Source organism: Pinus tabuliformis, chromosome 3_2 (assembly GCF_031772625.1).
Source record: "Pinus tabuliformis cultivar Carrire ecotype Pingquan chromosome 3_2, CPIR1, whole genome shotgun sequence".
Classification (NCBI taxonomy): domain Eukaryota; kingdom Viridiplantae; phylum Streptophyta; class Pinopsida; order Pinales; family Pinaceae; genus Pinus; species Pinus tabuliformis.
The window spans coordinates 137841153-137861141 of NC_142302.1; the positions used below are offsets into that span (position 1 = coordinate 137841153).

Here is a 19989-nt window from a genome sequence, read left to right on the forward strand (position 1 = left end):
CCTTGTTCCACACTGCCATCTTCTAGTATCCTTCAAACAAAGTTGTCTTGCACCCTTCATGCTCATGTGTTTCTATTAGGCAAAATATGTCTTTATTTTCCGCAATAGGCCCAAACCCAGGTCCTCGTCTCCATGGGTAACCTCTACAGTTCCAACAAACTAATCTTAAGGAAACCTGGGTATGACTTGATTGTTATTTATTTTGACATGCAAGACTCACGTTTGAGTCTTTGTCCCTGTTTTCCCATATCAACCTTGCTTTCTGATTTCATGTTGAAGAGTTTGTTGCCTCTTCTTTATTACCATCTTGTTGCTCTGTTCTGGAAGGAGGTCCAAGTTGCATTATCACAACTTTGACTTTATAAATCCATGCTCTCTTTCCTTCATCTCTTGTTGCCCTAACTTTTAAAATTTCCTTCCTTTTTTCCTCCTGTTGTTTTACAGTTAAATCTTCTTCTAGGAAATAACTAGAACCCCTCAAGAGATGTTTCTTGCTTAGAATAATATATTTATCACGCAAGCTAGGCATAATGACTTTTATGGGCCTGGTTCTCTCCCCGTTAAACTTACCCACCCTCCATGCTTGGCATATTTGTCCTTGCCATAGCGACTTGTCTTTCAAGAAGTCTCTTGCAAGGTCAAGAGTACATTCATTTTTCCCATAGTCTTTCACCCCTTTAATAATTATGTTTGCTGCCCTATTTTGTCTTTCCTTGCCTTCAGTATATTGCATGTTGTCAACTTGAATATTTGTTTCTCCTTCCTTATTAGCATAATTGCTAATAACTTGAGCCCAAGTTTTGTAAACTTTGGTGGAATCTTCTTTTGTTTCTTCTCTCGCGTTCTCTTCATGGTTGTTTATTTGTGCAATCATTTTCCCTTTATCCTGGGATGATTTCACATTCACTCCTCTGTACTTTCCACTACAGATTTCTTTATGTTTTGCACACCTGCCTTCATGCGTTTCCATTCTATCTTCCCTACCAGGTGAGCTTCCTGTAGCAATGCCACTTGTTCTTTTAATTTTTTTTTGCTTTTGCTAACGCCTTGTTCTCAACCGTGATTATATGAATTTTATGATCTCTTTCCCGCCCTTTAGCTTCTAAAACCTCCAACCTTTGTTTTGCATTTAACAATTCTTTCACATAAAGATCAGATGACCAGGTGAGAGGTGTGGATGTGGGACTATATAAAGTAGAATCATCAATGACTTTTCCATTGGACTTCTTGTTGCCACGTGCTTGTGGAGGAGACTTGTTTGAGGGCTTTTTAGATGGTATTGAATAGACAGGAGGGGAAACAAAAAAAATAATTAATGACTTTATATATATATATATATATATAAAAGATAGAAATAAAGAGGAGAAAGGAGAAGAAAGGGATGAGGAATCAGGACGAGAGAGCCAATATATATATATATATATACAAACAAACAAAATTAAAAAATTAAAGGAATTAGATAGAAATAAAGAGGAGAAAGGAGAAGAAAGGGAGGAGGAATCAGAACGAGAGAGCCGGATTCCAGCTCTTACTCAATTTCCAACCATCATCCCTATTGAGATTTCTGGAATGCCTCTCAATCTCAATCACTTCTCTAAGCTTCCTGTGGTGGAAGTGATCAACCCTAGCAATGACTTCAGATTCCTCAATGCAGACATGGTGTTTCGATTTCTCACCATATTATGCTAGGGCTGATGAGCGAGAGTGATTGTGTCTAATATTTGCCTCGCTCTTTCTCATCAGTGCTAGCAGAACATGCTGAGAAATCGAAACACCATGTTTGCATTGAGGAATCCAAAGTCATTGCTAGGGTTGATCACTTCCACCACAGGAAGCTTAGAAAATCGATTGAGATTGAGAGGCATTCCAGAAATGGAAATTGAGTAAGAGGGATTCCGGCTCTCTCGTCATGATTCCTCCTCCCTTTCTTCTCCTTCTCCTCTTTATTTCTATCTAATTCCTTTAATTTTGTTTGTTTATATATATATATATATATATATATATATATATATATATATATATATATATATATTTGTTTCCCCTCTTGTCTATTCACTACCATCTATTTTTATTAATTTAGTTAACATATATTCTCCTTATTTGGGAACCAGGAGATTTTATATATATATATATATATATGTTTTTTTTTTGTTTTTTAATTTATTATTATTATTATTATTTTGGTAAGTGAGCATAGCTATTTAATGGAATAGGTCCTCCCATAACAAATAATATTATATAAGTAATTATTAAATTAATTGAAATAGAATATTCGAGATTTAGTTATTCATAAGAGCTAGTTTTTAACTAAATTCATAATATTTTAATACACAATCTCTTTACCAAAAAAATATTTTTCTTACCTTAGTAACTAATTTACCTTGGCTAATTTGTAATGGCTAATTCTCGGCAATGATGTATCCATGCTATTTATCCCCAGAGGTCCATTAATTTTTCACATTATCCACATTAGTTGGTTCGAATTATGGATTAAATCCTAATAACGTGATTAATCCAGAAAACATATTTCTACATTATAGATCACAAAAGCCTTAAATCTAACTTTTTCATCTTAATTAATTTTTTTTAATTATTTTCTTACCTATCAAAAACAATAATAAAAAAAAGGTCCACACTTTTCATATCTTTTATATAATAATGTATTTTATCATAAATTTAACCTCGCATCAAAATAACGATATAAACAAATAATTTTAAAATTTAAAATTTAAACAAATAATTTTAAAATTTAAAATTTATTTGTTACAAAAGTCTTCTAGTTATCTTTACTATTATCATAATTTTAAGAGATATAATGTAATAATATAAAACCCAAAACATTAGAAATTTAATTAAAATAATTAAGAATACAATGCAAATTTCAAAAATAAATAGAGCCACGTCAGTTGTGATAAACTCCGGTTAGGCTGCATGTTCGTTTATTTTTGTTAATTAAGATATTCAAGGACTTAGGACACATGTCTATTTTATAAGAACAGCGAAGCGCGTAAATGAATAAGTCAAAAGCCAAACAGACGCGCGTAAGCTTCCGTAAATTGACGGACTGCCTACCGGAAGAAACTTTCATTTACGACATGTGACGTCACGTGGAGTCATTGAAATTCGAACGCGCCCGCCCCAGATCTACTTGCTATTAAAGATCGGATCTCTGCCCTCAGCGTTACAAAAACGCAGCAACCAGCAATGGGATGCGATTCGGTTACATAAGCTTTTTCTCTCTATCTGATCTCTGGGACAAAGATTTTAATTTCAGGTAACGCGCCTTGTATCATTTCTCAGATTTCTGCTTGGAATGGAAAACATTTCTATGGAAAATTATTCAGGGATCAATAGGTCCGTCTGTTTTCTCAGATCTACCAACTCTTTTGTCAAATTTTTCTAGAATTGTAGAAATTGAAATAATTCTGCAGTGTTTGATGATCACAAGGTCATGTCCATAGCAATTTTGGTAGATTTTCATTAGCCTGGCCACAACTTTACTCTCTTGAATGGCGTTTTATGTAAAGCCATCACAATTTGTGTTTGAAACGTTGAAATGATCTTAACCTGGACATAAGTGCAATGGAACCGCTGCAAACTTTGGCTTCTTAAGGTCATAACACTTTGTTAAGATCATGGGATAGGACCTTGAGTGTTGTATTTGGAAGTGGAGTGACTGTCCGTAGAAAATGTGTACATGCTAACCTGTAGGGTTATACGTCTTATACATTATTTCTACAGTACACCTGGGAAATTTTATGGGGTTGTGTGTGATGATTTGGCTTGCCTTGACTTTGCCTAGGGGATGGGAGGATTAAATATATTCGTCATTTTCAGATTCACAAAAATTTACCAAATAATGCAAAAAACATTTACAATAATTTTGTTCTTGGGAAAAATTGCATTTACAAGAAATTATCTGTTTTTGAAGGAAAAATGCATTTACAACAATTTGTTTGTGCTTTTCAAGAATTTGCTGGCATGCATTTAAGAGTCTTGCTTTGCTACTCTAGTTTTGTTATATATGTCTCAATTAAGATATACTCTACATATTTTATTGGGAATTTCAGTTTTCTTCTTTAATTTCGGCCTTGTTCAATTATTATCGGGGACAAGATGATTTGGAGCTATTTTATTTTTTTCCTAGCATTTGTCGGTATTTTAGAGCCATGCGTTGAAATTCTAGGTTTGTAATATATAAATATATATATATATATATATATATATATATATATATATATATATATACACTTACTTTACCTATTTATTGGGAATTTAATTTTTCTTCGTAAGTTTTGGTATGGTTTTCTTCAATAAATTAGCAGGACAAGATGATTCGAAGCTCTCAATTTTGTTAAGGCAATAGTTGCCCCTCTACTTCCACTGATAGACACTTTGGGCTGCCCCTTCACTTCCGCTGGTAGCGCAGACACTAGGAAAGATCGGCTAACCTCTCCATTGTTTATGATGCCATGCACTTGATGCCCTTGTCATGAATTTTAACAGATTTAATTTGGGCTCATAAGTGAGGATTTGGCTACCAGAGGATACATAATCAAGTAAGGATTCTGATCCGACAACTAACCTTTTTGAGGATGCACTGTTTGTTGGTAGAATCTGCTTGTATTAAATACTAGCATATATCCATCTTAAGTATGGATCTAACATGCATCTTGTTGAGTATGGATCTAACATGAGCAGCTGAGAGGGATCAGATTTCTTCACCTGCATTATGTAATTTTTCATTATTTTACCAAGTAAACGTTATAACCATAAAAGCTTATTTTTTTCATGATATATTAATATTTTTTTTAAATGATATATATATTCATGAATCATAATTGACATTAAAATAGTTTACATAACATGTACATCACTACATTTTATCACGACAAATTAAAATATTTTTATTTATTTATTATAAATATATTTTCAAATATATGTCAATATTAATTCGTATTAAAATATTTTATTAATAACCCACATTGAATATTTTTTTATATACAACATAAAAATGTTTTATTTTAACAATTGTTTCTTCTATATGTACATATATATGAAGTTGATATCGACATAAATTAGCTACGTATATATTCAAATAGTTTATTTAAATTTTCTCTTGAAATATTTTTGAAAAGCATAAGGTTTAAACATCTTACTCACACATTTTTTTTACTTCTAATTACTTTACATCATATCCATTTTTTTATTATAGCCGACATTATTTTTCCATTTAGAGCATAATTTATTTATTTTTATTTTAAAAGGAGTGGACGGACAAACTTACACATCCCCTCATACTGGGTTGTAGAATGAGCCTCTCGGCCCAATCATTAATGGAAAATTTATGATAAACATTACGCAAAAATATATTCCATGTAAGAAAATTCTGTTATTCTTTTTTCAAACATCTTTTAAATGAACAAAATTGCCATTTTTTTCTTTAACAGTTTTATAGAAATGATTGTGGTGAAATTTCCATCCTATCTTTTAGGAAGTAATTATGACAGGCAGTGAGTTAAAAAGTACTCATAATTTTTGGCTGTTTTTGGCTGGATTATCTTTTTCGGTGACGTAAAGTTCTGTGTTGTCCTAAAATAGGCTGAAACTTTTAAAGGGCAAAGTTCCATAGTCAAAGTTCTCATCAAACAAGTGGAATTATAACTTCTAATAAAATCCTCACTGAATTAACGAAGTTTGTCCACTTTTTAACTTACTCCATTACAATAGAATTGAGGTCGTATTTTTGTAGTTAGGTGTAAATCCAATTCCTGAAGAGTTGCCATTCAACAGTTGTAGAGAGTAATTCTTGCTCTTTAAAAACCAATCTTGGGAATGAACAAAGGGTACGAAGGGGATCTTTGATTATATACACTGTTGGGGAGCATCTTTCAATGTGTGTTGAGACATGTGGAGATGAAGTCATAACCAAGGCCTGCTAGAGCCCTACAATTATATGAAATGGATTATGTGCTAGAATATTGATTGTAATGTGTGAATAAAAGTAAGAATGGTTAATTATAAAACACTATCTATATAGTTTGACTTTGATTCTAGAATCTGATCTGATTAGATTAGCCTTGTCGTGAAGAGAGAAATCCTATGAATTTGTTTATTGATAATTGTGAATTTGTGCACATATAAAGTCATAGGATGGATAACACTTTGAGAAGAATTGTTAAAAAGGCCAAGTTGAGCCTGCCTCCCTATTTTTTTTTAATTAACCTTGATCATGGTGAGGTTAACGTGCTTAGTTTAGCATTATGCCAGATGCATAAGCACCATTTAATCTATTTTCTTTTTAGCCAAGCAACCGCAAGTGGGGATTATCTATTCCACTAGAGTCACCCAGGATTTGCACCTAACCCCAAATACGATTGCATGCTTTGGTGCGCATCCACAAAGGTGAGCATAAGCACAAGTATGTCACTTAGTAGGATTTGAACCTCTGTAGGAACTATATTAGCTCCTTGTTACTAATAAATATTGCACTGGAGATCCTAAGTCCAAGGATTGAGTGAAAGGCTAAGGGTAACTCAAGAGGGTTGCCAATGTCAACTCACAAATCCTCTACTCACTTCAGACCAACTCTCCTCTAGTACAAGACGGGTGTCCCCAAGGGTAGGATTACTAAAGCTAGGACAAGTAAGACTCAAAGGTGATTGAAGAGTGTCTTTAGTAAAACAGATTTATGTTGATTTTAAGGGTGGTTGATGGGGATGGACTAGTGCCAAATATTCTTAAAGGCATATGGAACCATGAAGCAAAAATGAGGACATATTATGGATGATTAATGAGAGTAATAGTTGCTGTTTTAACATGCAGAAAATCCACACATAATATGAAACTCCACTAGTCACATAGTCATGAAGAAGTTAAGAACATCCCTGGTATTGTCTCCTCAAACCATCAACAACCATTAGAAGAGGAGGATCTCATCTTATATAGTTGAAGAGCTCAAAACCTCCTCCAATAAAAAATAATATCAAAAGTTATATCCTAAATCTCTTCTAGGGAGGAGTAAACAAATAAACAATATCCTCCAACTAACAAATGACAAGTCAAAAGCCCTAGAGCAATGAAGTACTAAACAAATGAATTATATAATGAAGATGCTACATGTCCATCACTTGTGCAAAATGCCCTAATTGAACTTGGGGGTTTGACCATGCAAAAGACTTCATAAAATGATAAGCAATAATCTCCAAAGGTTCACCCTCCATGAAACATCCAAAAAAGTCCTTTTGGATTAGCGATGGCACATTAGTGTATGGCTTGGCTACATCTTCTCCATATCATTCAAAACCCTCTTCTTTGTATTCCTTGACTCCATAACCCTTGGATTGGCAATGATCTTGGCAGCCCACCACCCACTCAAATCTGAATTTATCTTTTATCTTCTAGGGGTACCTACCTTGTGCCAAAGAAAAGCCGACCTAGATGGTGAGAGGGTGTTTTTTTGGTGATAGTGGACAACCCTTCTTAGTTCCTCTCAAATTGCACTTGAGAATTTGGTGCCTTCCCACACAATGGGGGTGGCCAACAAAATATACAGAAAACCCTAAGAGCAAAATAAAAAACCTAATTGTCAGAGCTCTTTGTCTTTTTCAGAATTCAATATGAGCATGGCCATATATATTAAAGTTATAGAAATATAATAAAGAGATAAAGATCTATTTTTCTTTATTTAGAAAATATAACTACATGAAACACTTTGGATACATGAAAATATAACTACATTTGGATACATATATTAACAAGTTGAGACACATTTTGTGGCATTCCATTGTCCAACATGTTGGGAAATGTGAGTTTTGAGCATCAGACATACAAGTTCCATGGGTCGTACATGTGTGACACATGTCCCATGTGTGCTTGTTACTAGGATAGTTCATGCTCATGTTTGACATGGGGACACAGGACATGCAAGCCCGAGGGTGTCTCACACATGTTGAACACTCGAATAGTGCATGTTCATGTGTCCAACTTGGGGACAAGCAACATGCAAACCCAAGAGCTAATTTTGTTGAACTTATAGAACTGTTATCTCAAAATCTAGCACCTTAGTGCAAAGCCTTCACAAGGTGCTTAGACTAGTGCAACAGTGGAAGTGTTGCCACCCTCACATGGGCAACAACTTCCCAGGTTTTAGTGTAGGATGGATCCAACATGAGGTTGGCTTTGCTAGTAGGAATTAGGACTCCTAAGGCAAGACAAAATCAAGTCTAAGGTCTCCTAAGTGTCTGCCCAAATCGCCACCAAAGAGATGTATCAAGCAAGTCAAAGATAAGGTGGTTACTCAAGGTAAATTCCAGATTTGGATTTTATGTTAAGGCTGATTTAGGGAGTTAATCAAATTATTATTCAATGCAAAATTATCCTTAAACACTACAAATCTGAAAATTACTCAATGCTGTTGCAAAACTTGAATAAAAGATATGAAATTACAGCAGCAACACAAGCTACAACAACAATATACTACCCCTTGAAACAAGTTATAAACAATTAGAAATTAGTGCTAAAATATTAGATAAAACTAGGGTTTGTCTAACTAGCAAATTCTAAAAATTAAATAGCATATAACAGCCAAAGATATCAAGACGTCCAGCCCTAAAAAGGCTATGATAAAAATCAACAAGTCAAATTATTATTAAGATGATTTTTTGGTCAAATATATGCACAATTACCAAGATGTTTAGGGTTTTCTATGGCTGGAAGTTAATGTAAGCTGTTATAAAACCCTAGATTTTACCCTAAAACAAGAAATGAAAGGTAGAATTTTGAGTTTTAGATTGACTAGATGGGAGAAGACTAGTGCCTAATGCTTTTTTGGGGCACATGGGGTTAGCTAAGAACTCCCTTGAGAGGATGTGAGTAGATCTAGGGTGATATATGTGAAAATAGTAGCAAGAAAGGCCCTTCTTTGACTTGTGCCTTAGTTAAAGAAGACCAGGAAGCAATTTTCCTTAGCATGCACGAGTTCCTAAAATTTAGGACGAATTCCTATAAATTAGGACAATACATGAAGCAGTTTGACTAATATGCAGGAGTGGAAGACTCAGTTTGTTGTCCTCTAGTGTGGGTTAGATTTCGGAAAAGGACGAGTGATTGAGTCTCGGTTCTAAATTGAGACTAGATGAGTTACAAGGGTCAATTTGACTCAATTAATTCATGAATCACAAGTCGACTTTGCTAGATTTAGCCTATGCGAATTCCTTATAAGGAGGACAAAGGCACAAGTTGTTGTGTGAGCAAAAGTTGATGAGACAAAGCAATAGAGAGCACATGTTTGTGTGTGTGAGCTTGTGAGAAGAAGAGCATGCAAGAGAAGCTTGTGTGCGGATCTGAGGAGGAATTTTGCTTAGGATTTGTGAAAGGATTTAGGGAGAATCCCCTAAATAATAGGGCAGCCTATCCGCATAAAATTAGGGAGGCAAGGTCAGGCTACTTGTAGTTGTTTCAAGCCTAGTTCAGGCAGGGAGAACCATTATGTTTTCTGTTGAGACAATAACATATTGTAAGAGACCAATTGCTCATTCTTCTATCAATAAAATTCTCAAACAAGCAAATGGTTTTCCCAGTTGGGTTCCCTAAAAATTTTTGTCTTGATTATTGAGTGACTGTGTTTATTTCTATCCTTGTTCCGCTGCAAATAAGTAGAGAAAGTATGTCTTAATGAACAGAAACTAGCTTTCAGATTTTTCATTAGATCAGTTGCAGATTTTCGTGGATTTTCTTCATGGTATCAGAGTAGGGAACAAAATAAAGACCAAAACAATGTGATTCATTCATCACAAGAGCAATTCATCATTGGAGAAGCACCTGTGGTAGCCGCAACCTTGAAGAGGAGCAGATCTGGGTTGTTTTGGTGCATAGTTTTTGGTTGCTATTTCTCTGTACAACAGGCCGAGTATCTCTGTGATATTACAGGTAGGGCCGAGCCCTAGGTTGAGGCTGGTCTAAGGTCTCAAAGTGCTGGAACAATAATATCAGGGTGGTTTGTGTTAGCACAGAAAGGAATGCTTAGTGGAGAAGGTATAACGTAGTTTTCTGAGGAGCTTTTGGGCCAAAATTGGAGGGTTGATGTGGATTGTCATCAAGCCCTAATCAGGGCCTAAATTCACAGGAGTTTATGCATAGGGCTGAGAAGGAGAAGGCAAAAAGAAGTCATCTTTTTGAGGTATGTATGTGTCTTCTGTGTTGATGTAATTGCTAAGTGGTGGTGTTCAGATTGGATAGATTTGGTGGGAAGCTTGAGTGTAAGTTGGAGGGCTATTAAAAGTTGCCTTATTTGAGCCCTAAGTACAACTTCTTGTGAAGGATTACAAGGCTGTTAGTGGGCATGTGTTGGAGAGCTTTCTGGGGAAGCAAGATGACGTACTAAGGATTGAGAGCATATCACTGTTTAGGGGGAGCGTTGAATTTCTTTCTATGGAAGGGGAGGTTCATGATAGTTTTGAAGGATAATGGAGTCGGAGAATTTGTGAAACGGGCTATACCACCACCACAAGATCCCTAACAGTGGACCCAACATACTAAGAATGATATCAAGGCAAGGAGGATTATTCTAGAAGGGGTCAGAGATCATATAGTTCCTCATATCCATGAGAAGAAGACAACTTTTGAGATGTTCAAACTATTTTAGAACTATATTAGAGTACCAATGATACTAGGAAGCTTGCTCTTAAGGAGAAGTTGAGGAGTATCTGGATGAGCAAGGATGAGCCCATCGTCACATATTTGTCAAGGTTCACTCAGGTACGAGATGAACTGGGTGGTGTGGGCGTGATTGTATTTAATCATGACCTTGTGAGTTTTGCCTTACTTGGAATTCACCAAACTTGGCAGGGTTTCTAGGATGCTGTCAGTGGTAGGGAGAGTTTTCCCAATTGGGAAAGGTTTTGGACTGATTGCATTCAGGAAGAGATCCAGAGAGGGACTAGAGATGGTAGATCAATTATGACAGTGGACGAGGAGAATATTGCCCCGGTAGGCAAGAAGGGCAAGGGTAAGAAGGGCCAAGGAGAAGTTGAGTCCAATCAGAAGGGAAAGAAGACATTATGCCACTAAGTGTCCTAAGTGGAAGGAGTCTAGTAAGGATCATATAGTTGCATCAGCGGAGGTAGATGCATTTTCTACCCAGTTTGAGAAAGATTTCTCATTGATTGCTTGCATGGCAAGCTCAACAGATAACAATATATGGTATATTGATTCAGAAGCATCCTTCCATATGATCGGAAACAAGAAGAGTTTCAGCCACCTGAAGGAGAAGGACATGTAATTTTAGATTGAGCTAGGAGATGATGGTCAGTATGCAGCTAGAGGAGTTGGTACTATCAGTTTTCAGAGGGAGTCAGGTAATCCTCTTCATCTCAGAGATGTTCTCTATGTTCCAGGATTGAGGCAGAATCTTGTTTCGGTAGCTACCCTTGAGGACAAGGGATATGATATCATCTTTAGCAGAGGTAAGGTGTACCTCCAACACTTAGCTTTTGGATGTAAGAAGTAGATAGGTGTGAGGGTGAAGAATCTCTACAAGTTGCAGGTAGAGACAGGTGCAACCTTGAGCAACAAGGCAGGGAGAGCTCAGAGTAGAGAAGTGGTGGTTGAGCGAGAGCATGATAGATCTCTTGAGATGGAGCCCCAACCAGTGTCTCAGTTTGAGTCTAAGCTAGTTGGCAGTTGGGCTAACCAACAAGATGATGAGGAGCATAGCCCAGGGCGAGTGGAGGCAGCCACTCAGTTAGAGACTCCCAGTATAGGGAGAGTTCGAGCCAAGTGGGCAGAGGATTTGGTTAAGGGAGATAAGAAGAGAGTTGATTCTTCTAGTATCACTTCCAGCTAGAGGAAGCGGCCACAGAGGTACAAAGGGTACATGGAATTTAATGACTAAAGTGGTGGACTCACAGAACATGGTGGGAAAGAACAGGTTTTAGACTAGGTTCCATAGAGGAAATTAGGGAAGTCTTCTAGTTCAAAGGAAGTGGTGGACTCAGAACATGGTGGGAAAGAACAGGTCTTAGACTAGGTTCCATAAAGGAAATTAGGGAAGTCTTTTGGTTCAAAGGGAGAAACTACATCAACGAAGAACGTGGTAGTGTTGGAGACAGATCCAGGTGGACGAGGTTCTTCTAGAAGAACCTTCCTTGCTGAGAGGGAATGCTGAAAATAGTAGTGAGAAAGGTCCTTCTTTGGCTTGTGCCTTAGTCAAAGAGACCAAGAAGCAATTTTTCTTAGTATGCATGGGTTCCTAAAATTTAGGACAAATTCCTATATATTAGGACAATTCATGAAGCAATTTGACTAATATGCAGGAGTGGAAGGCTCAGTTTGTTGTCTTCTAGTGCGAGTTAGATTTGGGAAAAGGATGAGTGATTGTGTCTCTGTTCTAAATTGAGAATAGACGAGTTACAAGAGTCAGTTTGACTCAGTTAACTCATCAATCACAAGTCAACTTCCTAAAATACAACTTGCCAAGGATGAGTGATTGCGTCTCAGTTCTAAATTGAGACTAGACGAGTTACAAGAGTCAGTTTGACTCAGTTAACTCATCAATTACAAGTCAACTTCCTAAAATACAACTTGCCAAATTAGCCTATGCGAATTGCTTATAAGGAGGATGAAGGCACCATTGTACATCATTGTTTTGTGAGCATGAGTTGGTGAGACAAAGCAATAGAGAGCACATGTTTGTGTGTGAGCTTGTGAGAAGAAGAGTGTGCAAGAGAATCTTATGTGCAGATTTGAGGAGGAATTTTCCTTGGGATTTGTGCAAGGATTTAGGGAGAATCCCCTAAATAATAGGGCAGCCTATGCGTATAAAAATAGGGAGGTAGGATTAGGCTACTTGCTGGTGTTTCAAGCCTAGTTTAGGTAGGGAGAACCATTGTGTTTTCTGTTGAGACAATATTGTATTGTAAGAGATCTATTGCTCATTCTTCTATTAATAAAATTCTCAAACAAGCAAAGGGTTTTCCCAGTTGGGTTCCCTAGAAATTTTTGTGTCTTGATTATTGAGTGACTGTGTTTATTTATGTTCCTATTCCGCTGCAAATAAGTAGAGAAAATTTGTGTCCTAATGAAAAGAAACTAGCTTTCAGATTGTTCATTAGAGCAGTTGCAGATTTTCATGGATTTTCTACAATCTAAACCCTAGAAGATCCACATAGTACCTTACAAACTTCAATACATTTCAAGGGAAGAAACTCCACTAGTAATCTTCCCAGGGATTTTTCCAAGCACTATATGAGGAGAATGCACCGACACTGCTAGAGACGTGCAATTACACTTATAACTATCCTGTAATGTTCCAAAAAAATAGTGCTATGCAAAGAAAACAATAAAAACAACACCATAAAATTGAAACATTCAGTGCACACCCATAAAAAGTCTAGGAATACCAACAATTGAGCCATTTTATTATAATCTGGGAGAAAAGTACAATAATGTGGAAGTGGTGCACTTGGGCTTGCCTCAATTGCAAGTATGATCAAGCCCAGGTGCTAATATGTCAAGCCCAGATGGCACAAAGCACTGCTGCAATGATGCCCTGTGCTGCCCTGGTGAAGCTGTGTTGTCTACTGTGAAGATGCTGCTCGAAACCCCACCTTTGGTGCTTAGAAACTTCAGAAAATTAACCTGGGGATATCCACCAAATGTCCAGAATAACCCACGAAGGAATTGGCCAAATGTTGACCTCAAAATTTTGGCTCAAATTCCCCCTAGCTCCTCTAGTTGCTAGCTGAGTTGGGACCCCTCAGATCTGCCCAAAAAATTCTGCAAAATTAGCCCCAATCTCCTCAACCAAAACCCACCAAAACCTAGAAAGGGTTTGGCTTGGTTTTGACCCCGGAAATTTGGCCTCCCAAGAGCCATGCCCTCCTCCAATTGTTGAAGTGTACGACCTGCCTGTAACTCCAGAATAAGCCCTCAAAAACACACCAAAATGTTTGAGATAATCTTCCTCGAACTTCCCCTTATCTCTCTTGGGAAATACTCGCCCCACAACTGACCCACGAATTCCCCACGTGTGCCTAGTGGTGAATCCCTGCGCTGGTCTTGAGTGCTGGCAATCACGTTGTTCCCTAACAGAAATCTCTAGCTCCCAAAATCCTCCTAAAGGCTAGTCTTCCCCTGTATTTCCTTCTCCAAAACTCCTTTGGCAATTGCTCCCTTGAAGGACACTGAATTATCTACTGCGTATTCCACTACTGCGACCTTTTGGAGTACACACTGACTGAATGATGGCTGAGTTGGGGGCTCTAAATATGCACTTGCAATCTCCTGGAATGATAGAAATAAACCTCACTAGGGTGGCACTCGTGGTCCATCGTGTGAAAATTCCTAAACCAGAATCCCTACTGCAGCAACTGACAATATTTTTCCTACTTGTTAGATTTACATGAATAAGTTATTTGTAGTTTCCTACGACAAATATTGAAATACATACACTGTAGCTTTCACTTAATTAATTTATATGCGGAAACAAGAGACTGAGCAAGAAAGAAAATACAACACAATAACACCGTTATTTTTGGACAAATGTCCTTGGAAAAACCCAATGTGGGAAAACCGGTGCAACAGATCTGAGGGTTTTATTATTATGCAGTGGTAAATCTGAATACAATTCTTGGATGCTCAGCTAACAATCCGATACAGAGAGAAACTAGACAAAACGAATGGTGAAGTGCTCTCACCTTGTCATTGGGAGAATCTGAGTTTGATCACGCTGAACTAGAGCCTCTGTGTACCCTTTGCACAGAACTGCATAAGCATCATGCAGTCCTTGCGTCACCCCTGTTGGGTATCACGCTGCTCCTTCTTCGGACCCTCAGCGGGCTGGAAAATCCGAATCTCTACCTCTCGGTCTCACACCTTGGCTCCCGGCTTCTGAAACTCGATTTCCTCAACAGGAATTCGACCCCCCTCAAGGCTTTGTGCTACCACTGTGTCAGCTCTGCGTGGGCCAACGCCTCCCTCTCTTTGGACGTTGTCCTGCCCTCTCTGCCTCGTACTCTACGTCCCAGGAAAACTTCCTTCCTCCGGATACTCATTGCCCCTCACTGTAAGAGATCTCTTCGTTCACTCCTCTACCAACTGTTGCGCTGCCTTCTCTTAGAAATTCGATTTTCTTGATCTCTCTCATTGTGTGTTTCCAAATGACCCTCAAGCCTCCTTAAATAATCTCCTTGTTGACATTCAATGGCCCAGATTAGAAGCTAAACAATGGCTAAGATAATTTCTGCTTGATCCTTGTCTTCTTCTAGAAGTTACACTCATAGTGTATATTAATACCCTTTAATTATTTTATTTTCCTAAGTTTAGACTTACGGTCCTTTTAAAAATAATTAATCATTTTAATACAACTGTTTTTGGGTGGAATTTCCCAAAACGCTTTTTGGGTTCTTCAGAATACATGCACCTAAGCCTCTTTGCAAAATTTGAGACTTAGATCACATCTGATGCTACTGGAAACCAACACACTGAAGAGAGTTGAGTTCTTTGCTTGGAGAAATCGTGCTAAACAACAGGTGACCCGACTAAGCAGCTCGAGCAACTAAGGTTGAGTTCAATATGTCAAAAAGCTGCCAATGTGGCTGACCCTCCTCTATTTATAATTCGTGGGCCTCTTTTCCCATGTGGGCCCCCTCCAACTAGCAATTTGACTTTCCCTCTTTATTCATTCGAACTTCCCTCTAAGGTGGTGCGTATTTCCTCATGTGGGTGGCCCCCACGCTATGCCAACAAAACATTTCAGCCCCTTTTTCCTTCCTAAATCTTTCCAAAAATCACATGGGTCCCATGGCCTCCAAAATTGTCAAAATTTTAGAATAAATAAACCTGTAAGAATTGAATTTCGAAAGGGATATACAATCCTACCCTCCCAAATGTTGCTTGTCCCCAAGCAACTTTAGCATTGGATGCTCATGTATGTATTCACCCTCCCAGGTGGCATCCTCATCCGTCAAGTTCCTCCAATGCACCAAAAATCGCTCGTCCTCCAGCAATGCCTGAACAAGCGACTCCTTTGTTTGCTGATCACCATCAGTAATAACGAGGTCCCAAACGTGCCGTTGAGTCATCCTAGGTCCCTGCATTGTCCTGACATGAAAGAATCCCTCAATACCAGCGTCCCAATCCATCTTGTCCCACCTGAAGCTCCCCTCGCTTCACTCACTATCCTATTTGGTATAAATACTAGAAGTCCCCCACGCCATCGGTGACTCGCTAAAGCCCAAAGGAAGACCTGAGTGACCTCCCCCTGTTGCAGCCGACTCACCCCTAATGGTCGCTGAGTTGTCTAGTATTGTGATTTTTGGGTCCCGTGCTAGCCATAGAAGGTTGCCACCATGTTGTCGTTGCACCACTTTGGCTCTAGCTGATTGCCCATCGTGCATACACTGCATCCTCCTCCCTTGGAACTCGATAGTGGAATACTGATAGAGGCAAGACACATCTTGCCCAGACATCTCCATGAAGCCAAAGTATGCCCATCTAAATCTAACTCCAAGCCGGTGCAGCCATACAGAAAGCCTGCCTCATCATCCGATGAAGGCCACTATGTACCCCCATGTGCGAACCCGAGAGTGAACTAGACCACTCTCTGCGATGACTCTGACCATCACGAGATAGAGTGATCTATCAATCAATTGAATCCCTGCATCCCTTAGTTGGGCCTGCTGCAACATAGCTTTGACAACTACAGGAATCCATCCATGCCTCATCTCCAGTCCCTTCATGTGATCAATATATAGGCTCCATATATCGTGGGCTAATCTGATGCATGCTAATCTGTCCTGTACCTGCCACTGTGTAGTACTGTTGATTACTAGAAGCCACGTGTGCTAAATAGCTACCCCCTGAATGCAACCAATAGATGGGTATCCGATACTTGTAATCGACTTAGGGTATGCGGATCCCTCCTGTCCCTGCCAACCATCTCCCTTGGGTCTGCCATTCGCCCTCTCGATAATGTGTCAATATAATGTTTGGAGCCCGGACACATACTGGGAAACTCCCTCAGCCGTACCTGGTATCCTCTGCTCATGCATGGCCCCACATGCCCTGAGGAAAGAGTGACTCATGTCTCCCTCGTGACTAGCTCCCCAGATAAAGGCTCGATGATGAACGATATGCCACCCCTGGAAATGATCACCTCATCCCCCAACCTGTGGCTGTCAACTGATGCACCAACCTAATCCCACTGCTGAGAAGTCTCTCCCTTAGTGCGCTGAGTGTCATCCAAATATCTCGGGTGAGCTCCTCATCCCCTGCTGCTCATGCCCAAGTGCAAAAAGTCAACAGCAAAATCGACTGTACCCGTGAGGGATGTAGAAGAGGTCAGGTGTGTGAGTCCCCGCGGACACCATCAAGTATGGCTCATTTGTGTCCCCGTCGATCTTGGGTGAACTACACCTAAAGGTATGCCCGATGTCTCTGTCCATGGGTCTCCCTAGAGGCAACACACCAAGACCTCACTGTGCAACACCATACGCCCTTGCATACCACTGATCATCCTAGTACTCCTGGACATGCCACTGTACACTGTGACCTACCCCTGTACACCCCTGGATACCCTCAGCTACAACTATGCCATCCTGTACTGTCCCGTGTCCTGTCTGTGTCACTACACCTGTCACTTCCCGCACATACTCAATGTGATGTGAGGCACTCCCGCTCCATAGCGCAGTCCAACATACTACGGCACACCCCCATGCGTCTCCACGCCCATTTGCAAACCATCGCTCCACACTGGATGCTCCTACCCATCCTTGAATGAAATGGCCTAAATTTGTGTCCATATGCGTCGGCCCACATCCAACCCATATCATTACCTCCATCGTCGCGTCACCATGCTCTCCGATGGGGGGACCTCCCCTCCAAATCCTCCCTGAGGGGCCCAAGAAGTGAATCTCTCTTGGTACTAGTAGTGATGCCACCACTACTCTGCTCCTTTGTGTCCTCCGTGCCCTACACAAGCGTGAGGAGTCCCCAACTCCATACAAGGCACTGTCTGGTGGCCTATCGGTGCCACCACCTTTGACAAACTCCTGCCAGAGTATGATGATCGTCGTGTGATCCCATGCACAATTGTCATACCAAGACAATCGAAGGAGCCTGCCCACAAACTGGTTGGTTGTTGGTACTGGCCAAAACTCCCCTAGTGAATGTGTGCTCAATCGCTAGGCCAACTACACCACCACGGTCACAGTGAACCGGTATATTCGGGGAACGATAAGTAGTCCCGCCTGGATCCCAATGCCAGTCTGGGCTTCCAGTATCCCCAATGCATGAAAGCTCTTGTTGAGATTCATGTCGATCCACTACCATTTGCATAGCCCACTGCACTACGTACCAACTCAAAATCTCTCACCATCCAACCCCAAGAGAGGGATTGAATATACGAACTCTCATACATAGGACAAGTCCTCCATCCGACGAATGCTGCACATTGCACCACTCATGTCGCCTCATCTCATCGGCCTGGTCAACACATAAAATATGTTGAAGTGGCTTTGCCTCTCTCCCTCCAAGGTGCAGAGGCAAACTACTGACGCTACAAGCCCCATCTATGTATCTCTGAAGAGGGTTGCTCTGATGCTCTAAAGTGCACTCAAGTGGTACCATTAGGGAATCCAACTGTTCCCCAACGCGAGTCAGTTTGGTCGCTGACTCAGCACAAACCACTCTCATGCCCTCCAGCTCGTCGTTTTGCTATAGAATGTCCTCTCGTATTGTGGTGATCTTCTCTCACAATGTTAGAAGGCCGACCTGGAAATGATGAAACTACCATGGGTATCTATCACCTGCAGACTCAGTCACAACTCTGGATACCTCAACAACTATCGATATTTGATTTAGGGGTGGCTCCTCCTCAACAAATGGCTCTGTGTGTGTAGGCTTTGTCCTCTCCACCAAGGTGTCAACTGGGGCTGTCAAAGAGGTCTCGAATAATGGTGACTCCTGTGCCACACCAGGTAGATCGATGTGCTCCTCACCATCTCGTGGGCTCTCAACATCATGCTTAACCTCCTCCTTAAGCTCCTGATATCTAAAGCCAGGTCTCCACCCCACCAACAAAAGCGCCCCCTAGTCTCACCCTCTAACTGTGCCTGTCTTGCTTGCTCCTTTTCAGGAGATTCGGTGCCCAGATTTTGTCGGCTTTCCCCACATGGTGTAGATGGTTGTACTCCCATGACTTGTGCACCTCTAGTGTCTCTGCTGTAAGGACAAGGATGGATTTGGTCTGACACCTTCCTCAATTGAGCCAACCTCTCATCGTTCTAGCGAATTCCACCCCATAATTCCTGCATACTGAATCTCCCTTGAGCCATGGGTGGTGTATGGTGTAACTCGTCACTGTGAATACATGCCCAAATCTCCCATGATCTTACTGGTTACCCACAGCTGGGCCAAGATCGTGTTATGATAGCACTGTAATGTTCCAAACTAGGAAAAATAGTGCTATGCAAAGCAAACAATAAAAACAACACCATAAAATTGAAACATTCAGTGCACACCCAAAAAAAGTCCAGGAATAAACAATAATTGAGCCATTTTATTATAATTTGGGAGAAAAGTACAATAATGTGGAAGTGGTTCACTTGGGCTTGCCTCAATGGCAAGCGTGATCAAGCCCAAGTGGTAATATCTCAAGCTCAGATGGCACAAATCACTGCTGCAATGATGCTCTGTGCTGCCTGGTGAAAATGTGTTGTTTGCTGCTAAGATGCTGCTGGAAACCCCACCTTTGGTGCTCAAAAAATTTGGGAAATTAACTCAGGTCTCTCCACCAAATACCCAGAATAACCCACAAAGGAATTGGTCAGATGTTGACCTCGGAATTTTGGCCCAAATTCCCCCTAGCTCCTCTAGCTGCTGGTTGAGTTGGGACCCCTATGGACACCCTCAGATCTGCCCAAAAAATTCTGCAAAATTAGCCCCAAGCTCCTCGACCAAAACCCACCAAAACCCAGAAAGGGTTTGCCT

The 19989-nt window shown here is 39.9% G+C and overlaps 1 protein-coding gene across 3 annotated transcripts in view; it reads left to right on the forward strand.

Annotated features, from left to right (window-relative positions):
* Nucleotides 1-3079: 3079 nt before the first annotated feature.
* LOC149180203 (uncharacterized) overlaps nt 3080-19989 on the forward strand; it is a 29922-nt gene continuing 13012 nt past the window's right edge. Inside the window, exon 1 of one of the 3 annotated variants that reach the window (XM_089415948.1) lies at nt 3080-3274. In XM_089415948.1, the coding sequence (XP_089272074.1) occupies nt 3210-3274 (65 nt within the window). In that variant the 5' untranslated portion in view covers nt 3080-3209. Of the gene's footprint in view, nt 3355-19989 lie in introns of all 3 variants that reach the window. The other 2 variants (XM_089415949.1, XM_089415950.1) reach the window with 2 other exon arrangements.